General features: G+C 40.4%; 2 protein-coding genes across 4 annotated transcripts; both read right to left on the minus strand.

Moving 5' to 3' along the window:
* Positions 1 to 625: 625 nt before the first annotated feature.
* Positions 626 to 1,769, minus strand: LOC141391505 (uncharacterized). 2 transcript variants are annotated; one of them, XM_073964385.1, is made up of 3 exons: positions 1,290 to 1,769; positions 1,046 to 1,234; positions 626 to 985 (listed from the first exon to the last, which is right to left on the minus strand). In XM_073964385.1, the coding sequence occupies exons 1-3, from the start codon at positions 1,696 to 1,698 to the stop codon at positions 711 to 713; spliced, it is 873 nt and encodes a 290-aa protein (XP_073820486.1). In that variant the 5' UTR covers positions 1,699 to 1,769; the 3' UTR covers positions 626 to 710. The 2 variants fall into 2 exon arrangements, with proteins under 2 accessions (XP_073820486.1, XP_073820485.1); XM_073964384.1 differs by having other exon boundaries at positions 626 to 1,234.
* Positions 1,770 to 7,295: 5,526 nt separating this feature from the next.
* Positions 7,296 to 8,468, minus strand: LOC141391506 (uncharacterized). 2 transcript variants are annotated; one of them, XM_073964387.1, is made up of 3 exons: positions 7,954 to 8,468; positions 7,710 to 7,898; positions 7,302 to 7,649 (listed from the first exon to the last, which is right to left on the minus strand). In XM_073964387.1, exons 1-3 carry the CDS (start codon positions 8,366 to 8,368, stop codon positions 7,375 to 7,377), a joined length of 879 nt encoding a protein of 292 aa, XP_073820488.1. In that variant the 5' UTR covers positions 8,369 to 8,468; the 3' UTR covers positions 7,302 to 7,374. The 2 variants fall into 2 exon arrangements, with proteins under 2 accessions (XP_073820487.1, XP_073820488.1); XM_073964386.1 differs by having other exon boundaries at positions 7,296 to 7,898; positions 7,954 to 8,461.
* Positions 8,469 to 8,719: the final 251 nt, after the last annotated feature.

Here is an 8,719-nt window from a genome sequence, read left to right on the forward strand (position 1 = left end):
CGTTTTATGCTTGCGAATATCTTCGCTTCTAGCAAGAGTATTCAAAAAGGAAAGCTAATCAATAAAAAAGAAAAGCTCTATTATATAGGTTGGCGTAACTGGTGAAACAACGAAAATAACGCAAAGGTCGTTGATGACAGTCCCACAGAGGATGAAGCCTATCGATTTTGGTGATGCTCAGGTAATTTTCAGGGGTCGGAATAGGTAAACAACTTATGTGGGTATTCCAAAAGGAAAGCTCGTCATTGGAAGAAGAAAAGTTCTACTTTACATTGATGCAAACTATGTTGGCGTAGTTGGTAAAAAGATGGAGATATCCCAAAAGTCGGTAATGAATTTAATTTTTCCATTTTTTTAATCACGCTATAGGTCGCAATTTTCATTGAATCGTCACGAAACTTTGGGAGTTAATGCGAGTGCCATAGAGTTATCAAAATAGTCCGTAAGTGGCCGAAGGGGATAACAGAGATGAAGAAGCATATTGAATTTGATGATGGTCTGATAATATTCCCTAAAATAAATGTTTAGCAGTGAACAGCTTATGTACAGGGGTAGTGGTATAGTGATATCACATAGTCGGCCCCGTCCCGCCTATATCCTTTTCTCATTTGTTTACTTGTTAAAATTCAGTTCACAATCTCCAAATGGGGACTTATAATATTTTATTGACCGACTATTTAAATTTACAGAATTTTGAGGTATTTTTTACACTAAAATCCCGGCCTGTTAAACATTCCATTGTAGCCACCATAGCCGCTACCATAGCCGTAACCACCATTCGCCTGTTGTAGTGGTCCAGTATGTGTGCCCACCTCTGTATATTCAGATTTCGTTTTCAAGGAATGATTGTGAATACTATGACCACGACCTCCTTCATGATCATAATGTCCAGCCTGACCAGCGGGATACGGATGATAACCATAAGCACCATTTGCGGCATGAGGTGCAGCAGGTCCAGTGCGACCAGCATAGCCATAACCATAACCTGCTGGTTGTGGAGGTGGAGCAGCAGGCCCAGTGGGACCAGCATAGCCATAACCATAACCTGCTTGTGGTGAAGGCGGAGCAGGTCCAGTGGGAACACCATAGCCGTAACCATAACCTGCTTGTGGGCGAGGTGGAACAGCTCCCTGTCCAGTGGGTTGAGGTGGATAATGACCATAAACATAACCGCCATAAGCTGGAACTCCTGGTGGAGGTGGTGGTGGCAGAGAAGCAATTGGAGTGCCGTGACCTGTAATTTAAAATTGTTATGACTTACTGTGCAATTTTAAATTAAGTGTAATTACCAGTATAATGTTGATAACCAGCAGCAGATGGTGGTGGTTGAGGTACACCAATGGAACCATGAACTACATTTGGACTGGGTGATGGATAAACAATGCCATTGCCATAAGTTGTAGTTTTTGTTAGGGGAGGACAGCCACTGGGACTTGAACAGGGAGTTGATGCGGGAAGTATAAATCCGGGCCCATTAACTGCACAACCCCCACCACTTGAACAGGGTGGAGCATCATAGGTATGTTTACGATGATGTTTGCTGATATCGGTGGTATCCAATATGGAGGTTACGGCACTATGGATAGATTTTGATTTCTCATCGGTTTCCTCGCTTGTATAGCCTGCATCTGCCTTGTCCGTTAATAGGCTTACAATGAGAACCAATAATATTAAAAACGTGACTCGCTTTTGGAACATTTCTAAACTTTTACACAGCCTCACCCTATGGCTCGGAGAATATAACTAATTTCATGACCAACGCCAAATCTTTAACAAGTTACAAAATAATAGAACATATTTTTAGCTGATTGTACACCGCACAATAACAATGACTTGGGGTTATCAAATACGCTCATTTTTTGTAAATTATCTTTCTAAGAATTCACAGTTCTATAAAAAGTGACTAGGAAGAATAATTTAGAAATTTCACTTTTTAATAAGATCAAAATCAACACTCTTTTAAAATTAATAAATATTTAAAAAAATCATGAATAATTTAATAATCTAAATCAAGATGTAATTCAGAGGAAGAGCTCTAAGAGGAAGGGAGAAAGATGGTGACAATGACTGACCTGAGGTTTGTTTTATTCACCACTGAGCTAATTCAATTGTTGACAATTTTTAGAAACGCTGTGGTTAAACGCTTATTCAGTTCATTACTGTGGTGTGCCATTGAAAAAAAAAATGAAATCTGAATAATAAGAATTTTAATTAATGGTCAATTACTAGCAGTAAAATTTCGAATTACATATATCAGAATCTGGAATTTATGCATGACTTTAGAAGGTCTTCTATATGTAAAAGACCGCTAGAAGGTCTTCTATCTATAGAAGACCTTTTGAAGGTCTTGTAAGTTACTTACTTAGCTGACCCTTCACAGAACATTTGTTCCATAAGCCGAACTAAGAAAGGATCCTCATTCCTCTCTGTTTGATGCATAATTTCACCAATCTGGGTTATCTAGTTTTCTGATTTCGTATTTCACTTGTTCGCTTCATCGAAGCCTTAACCTTCCAGTTCTGCGTGTGCCGCCATGCGTAATTTTAGCGGGTTCATCATCACTCATTCTAATGACATGGCCTAGCCAACGCAAACGTTGTATCTCGATACGTATAACTATACCGATGTCATTGTATTGTTGATACAGCTTTTGTTCATACGACATCGATATTTGCCGTCAACGCAGATTGACCCGCAGATCTTTCACAGGATTTTTTTCTCTCAACCACACCAAGCACTGCTTGCGCAAGTACCCATGCTTAGGAACCATACATTAGCACAGGTAATATTAGTATTTAATAAAGTATTATTTTTGTTTGAGATGTGCTTTGTTTTTTAACTAGTTACCTAATATCCCGTTTAGACTACGCTTGGTTTAGGAAATCCAGTGAATTTAAGTTACATATATGTCAAATCATTCGATAATCATCGGATAAGTAGATAGTCCTAGTTTAAGCCAACGTAGCATCTTCTTCGTATTTCACAACTGATGTTGTTTGTTGTTGTTGTATTTAACTACCTCAAAATTATAGGAACAAACTTCCACAGTTGGTCCGAGTTCTATGGACGCATTGCGCGCGTAGACACCATGAATGTCGTTTATCGCCAGACCCACTCTAGCAGATTCTCTTTCAACTTTATTAAAGGTATCAGTTAATTCTCTTACTGAACCTCCCATTATGTCTATATCGTCGACATAAGCTAGTAACATGTGGCTATTGGTGTAAATTGTGTCATTTCTTTTAACATCTGCATTTCGTATAACCTTTTTCAGCAGGATGTTGAACAGGTCATACGAAAACCCGTCTTCTTGTCTGAAACCTCTTTTGGTACTCTTCGGAGAGGTTCTTTCCTATTTTAACTGAGGACCGGGTATCACTTTAAGTCATCTTATAAAGTCGAATGAGCGTTGCTAGGATATCAAATTCGGACATGGCTTGGAATACCTTTGAGCGTAGGAGGTAGTCGAAGGCTGCTTAATAATCGACAAACAGGTGCTAGGTGTCGATGTACATCTCTTGCATCTTCTCCACGATCTGCCGCAGGGTAAATATCTGATCAATGGTGGACTTGGCAGGTCTAAAGCCGCATTGGCATGGTCCAATTATTTCGTTCACGATGGCTGTAATCGTTCGCACAATATCCCTGACAATATCTTGTATGCAATAAGGAGAAGACTTTTACTCCTATAGTTAGAACATACAGTCTTATCTCCTATGTTGTGGACGGGACACAGGATGCTCAGGTTCCAATCGCCGGGTGCCCGTTCTTCCAGCCAGATGGTGCAAACCAGCTGATGCATACACTTTATCAGCGTATCGTCTCCGGTTTTGTACAGCTCGGCTGGTAGGCCATCAGCTCCTGCTGCCTTATTATTCTTCAGCCGGTTTATTGCTGTCTTTACCTCATCTTGGCCGGGTGGTATATATTCAATACCATCTTCTGGGATTGGGACTGTGGTATCTTCGTCGACTTCGCTACAATTGGATACCAACAGTTTGGAAAAATGCTCTTTCCATATCCTGAGCACACTATCTGTATCAGTTACCAAATTACCTTTCTGGTCTCTACAGGAGGATGTGCCTGTACCAAAGCCATCAGTTTGATGCTTGACTCTTTGGTAGAATTTTCCGACTTCATTCTGGTTCCTGTACATCTCGATTTTTTCACACTCCCGCTTTTCCATCTCTCTCTTTTTCCTGCGGAAAAGACGTTTCTTCTCTCTCCTTTTCTCCCTGTACGAGAGTCGTGCGCTACGCGTTGCTACGGATTGTAAAGTAGCACTATATGCCGCATTTTTCTCTTCGGTGGCAGCACGACACTCCTGATCATACCATGGATTCCTTGGTGGAGCTCTCTGGTATCCAAGTATGGATTTTGCGGCTGTTTGCATGGAGTAGGCACTGCTTTACCATTGCGCTGAAATGTTATCGGGCGCTTTGCGTAAGCAATTGGGCTAGTTGAGTGGAATATGCTGTGGCTATCTGTTGTGATTGCAGCGTACCGATGTCTATCTTTCGTGTTTCGTCGTGGCTGCGTACCTTTGCTGCAACAAGGTAGTGGTCCGAATCAATGTTTGCGCCTCGGAATGATCGTACATCCAGCACGCTCGATGAATGTCTTCCATCTATCACAACGTGATCAATTTGATTTCTTGTTCTTTGATCTTGCGACAGCCAGGTGCCCTTATGAATATCGAGATGTTTAAATCTGGTTCTGCTAACTACCATGATTTTTGCCGCTGCAAAGTCTATCAGCCTCATACCATTGTCAGATGTTTCACTGTGGAGACTGAGTTTCCCGACTGTTGGGCCAAAGATATTCTCCTTTCCAATTTTGGCATTAAAATCGCCTAGAATGATTTTAATGTCATGGGCAGGGCAAAGGTCATATGTTTCTTATAAGCGCTCGTAAAATATATCTTTGGTCTGTTCGTCCTTTTCTTCAGCTGATGTTGAAGAATTTAGCTTTTATTCGAATTGCGGCAAGTCTTTCATTCACTGGGGTGAAGCTTGATACCAAATGTTTTAGCCTCCGACTAACTACGAATCCGCAACCAAACTCATGCTTTACGTCATGGCAGCTATATAACAGTGCGTCACCTTTAGGTGTTGTTGTGACGCCTTTCCCAATCCATCGTATTTCCTGTATGGCAGTAATATCGACCTTGTACTTTTCAAGTACGTCTGCCAATGCGAAGACTGCACCTTCTCTATAAAGAGTGCGAACATTCCAGGTGCAGATTCGCAGATCATGGTCCTTAAAACGTTTGCGGGGGTCGTCAAACTTTTGAGGGACTTGTTTTTCTTTTCTTTCGTTTTTTCATAGTAGGCTGTTTTTCTAGGGGAGGGTTACTAACCCGACGACCAAACCCAAGTTTTTAACGTTCTTATGGGTGAACGCGCGGCACATGTTAGCTCACTATCTTTAACGGGTGTTAAAGGCAGTTCCCCAGGTGACACCACGGGGAGGTCAGTGAAAGAGAGACCAAGAGAAATCCTGGGCTTTGCCATGTTAAAGCCGGTCAGGACCGTTGCTTGGTATTTCCCATCCACTACGTCACCCTGGTCCATACTTTACACATCTTAATATATCTACCAGATATAGATCAGGTTCGAATATGTACCCGGTAGCCATAACCACCCGGTACCTCCCACACAAAATTTCGGATAAGTTCGCTTTAAGATCTGCTATCGAATCACTTTGATTTTTGTTGAAGCAACTTGCATTCGCTGCCTCAATTACGATGGTAAAAGTTTTTTCAGGGGCAAGTCCATAATTTTTGAGAAAACATCCCGAAGGGTGTAAAACCCCCCTATGGCACCCCCATGGTCTATGTCGGTCCATTCCTTTAAGTACCTCCTCCGCAAAACTTTCGAACTTTAATCCTAATCAACATTTTTGTCGGTTCATACGCACAAAATACATACGTTTTTTGCGAAAAAAAAAGTTTTTCAATTTACACAGGCTGAGGGTATATCTCGTTTACTTGTTTTTATTACATAATGAGTTTAAGGCCTCAAGACCTTAAAATTCATTACAGAATTGCAAAACCCTTTATTATTTGAAGTTTCGCTCAAAAAGAATATTCAAGCAAAAAAATTAAATATTTTTTGTTAATAAAGTACATGCAGAACCTTCAGAGCAATATAAGTATTCATTTGAAATGTACAAAAACAAAAATTATTTTAGAGAAAAAACTTGATAATTTGTTAAATTAGCTCAAAAACTTTTATCCGAACAAACCCTGCGTACGTCCCTAACGGTACCTACTCATTTTCGTTTTTTTTTAAGTTAGCTGCAATTTTTAACCGAACTAGCTGTAATTTGACATTTGAGGTTCTCTGCGGTCATGAAACTTCTACACCAAAAATTGTCAATATATGTATGTAGGTCCATGTTTTGATATAGTGCCCATTTAACGTTACGTCCCCATTTTCGGTATTTTGAGCATTTTTGGTAAATTAGGAAACTTTGGACCGTCACGAAATTTGAGTTTGGGTGATGGTCGGATAATTTTCAGGGGTCTAGTAAGAGTATTCAAAAAGGAAAGGCTCTATGATATAGGTTGGCGTAACTGGTAAAACAACGGAAATATCGCAAAGGTCGTTGATGGCAGTCCCACAGAGGATGAAGCCTATCGATTTTGGTGATGCTCAGGTAATTTTCAGGGGTCGGAATAGGTAAACAACTTATGTGGGTATTCCAAAAGGAAAGCACGTCAATGGAAGAAGAAAAGTTCTACTTTACATTGATGCAAACTATGTTGGCGTAGTTGGTAAAAAGATGGAGATATCCCAAAAGTCGGTAATGAATTCAATTTTTCCATTTTTTTAATCACGCTATAGCAAATTTCATTAAATCGTCACGAAACTTTGGGAGTTAATGCGAGTGCCACAAAGGAAGAAGCCTATTGGTGATGGTCGGATAATATTCAGCGGTCGGAATGGACAAAAATTCAAGTGGTGAAAAATTCAAAATTTTATTCTTTTGCGAATATCTGGGCTTCTAGTAGGGTATTCCAGCGGCAAATCCTATAAATGTAAAAAGAAAATATCGCCTTTACATTGATGCAAAGTAGGTTGACGAAGGTGGTCAAATAAGAGATGTATCACAATAGTCCGTAAGTGGCCTAAGGGGATAACAGAGATGAAGAAGCATATTGAATTTGATGATGGTCTGATAATATTCCCTAAAATAAATGTTTAGCAGTGAACAGCTTATGTACAGGGGTAGTGATATAGTGGTATCACATAGTCGGCCCCGTCCCGCTTATATCCTTTTCTCATTTGTTTACTTGTTAAAATTCAGTTCACAATCTTTATTTTATTGACCGACTATTTAAATTTACAGAATTTTGAGGTATTTTTTACACTAAAATCCCGGCCTGTTAAACATTCCATTGTAGCCACCATAGCCGCTACCATAGCCGTAACCACCATTCGCCTGTTGTAGTGGTCCAGTATGTGTGCCCACCTCTGTATATTCAGATTTCGTTTTCAAGGAATGATTGTGAATACTATGACCACGACCTCCTTCATGATCATAATGTCCAGCCTGACCAGCGGGATACGGATGATAACCATAAGCACCATTTGCGGCATGAGGTGCAGCAGGTCCAGTGCGACCAGCATAGCCATAACCATAACCTGCTGGTTGTGGAGGTGGAGCAGCAGGCCCAGTGGGACCAGCATAGCCATAACCATAACCTGCTTGTGGTGAAGGCGGAGCAGGTCCAGTGGGAACACCATAGCCGTAACCATAACCTGCTTGTGGGCGAGGTGGAACAGCTCCCTGTCCAGTGGGTTGAGGTGGATAATGACCATAAACATAACCGCCATAAGCTGGAACTCCTGGTGGAGGTGGTGGTGGCAGAGAAGCAATTGGAGTGCCGTGACCTGTAATTTAAAATTGTTATGACTTACTGTGCAATTTTAAATTAAGTGTAATTACCAGTATAATGTTGATAACCAGCAGCAGATGGTGGTGGTGGCGGTTGAGGTACACCAATGGAACCATGAACTACATTTGGACTGGGTGATGGATAAACAATGCCATTGCCATAAGTTGAAGTTTTTGTTAGGGGAGGACAGCCACTGGGACTTGAACAGGGAGTTGATGCGGGAAGTATAAGTCCGGGCACATTAACTGCACAACCCCCACCACTTGAACAGGGTGGAGCATCATAGGTATGTTTACGATGATGTTTGCTGATATCGGTGGTATCCAATATGGAGGTTACGGCACTATGGATAGATTTTGATTTCTCATCGGTTTCCTCACTTGTATAGTCTGCATTTGCCTTGCCCGTTAACAGGCTTACAATGAGACCCAATGATATTAAAAACCTGACTCGCTCTTGGAACATTTCTAAACTTTTACACAGCCTCACCCTATGCCTCGGATATTATAACTAATTTCATGACCAACGCCAAATCTTTAACAAGTTACAAAATAATAGAACATATTTTTAGCTGATTGTAGACCGCACAATAACAATGACTTGGGGTTATCAAATACGCTCATTTTTTGTAAATTATCTTTCTAAGAATCCAGAGTTCTATAAAAAGTGACTAGGAAGAATAATTTAGAAATTTCACTTTTTAATAACAACAACATCAACACCCGTTAAAATGAATAAATATTAAAAAAAAATCACGAATAATTTAATAATCTAAATCAAGATGTAATTAAGAAGACGAACTCTAAGAGGAAGGGA

This window comes from Musca autumnalis, unplaced genomic scaffold, assembly GCF_047663935.1.
Source record: "Musca autumnalis isolate F117 unplaced genomic scaffold, ASM4766393v1 scaffold_1, whole genome shotgun sequence".
NCBI classification, from domain to species: Eukaryota; Metazoa; Arthropoda; class Insecta; order Diptera; family Muscidae; genus Musca; species Musca autumnalis.

Bases quoted from the DNA above. Each gene is read 5' to 3' on its own strand.
- LOC141391505 (XM_073964384.1), bottom strand. From the start codon at position 1,698: ATGTTCCAAAAGCGAGTCACGTTTTTAATATTATTGGTTCTCATTGTA. The intron at 1,235-1,289 runs GTAATTACACTT...TTTAAATTACAG, and splicing joins TGGTTATCAACATTATACTG to GTCACGGCACTCCAATTGCT.
- LOC141391506 (XM_073964386.1), bottom strand. From the start codon at position 8,368: ATGTTCCAAGAGCGAGTCAGGTTTTTAATATCATTGGGTCTCATTGTA. The intron at 7,899-7,953 runs GTAATTACACTT...TTTAAATTACAG, and splicing joins TGGTTATCAACATTATACTG to GTCACGGCACTCCAATTGCT.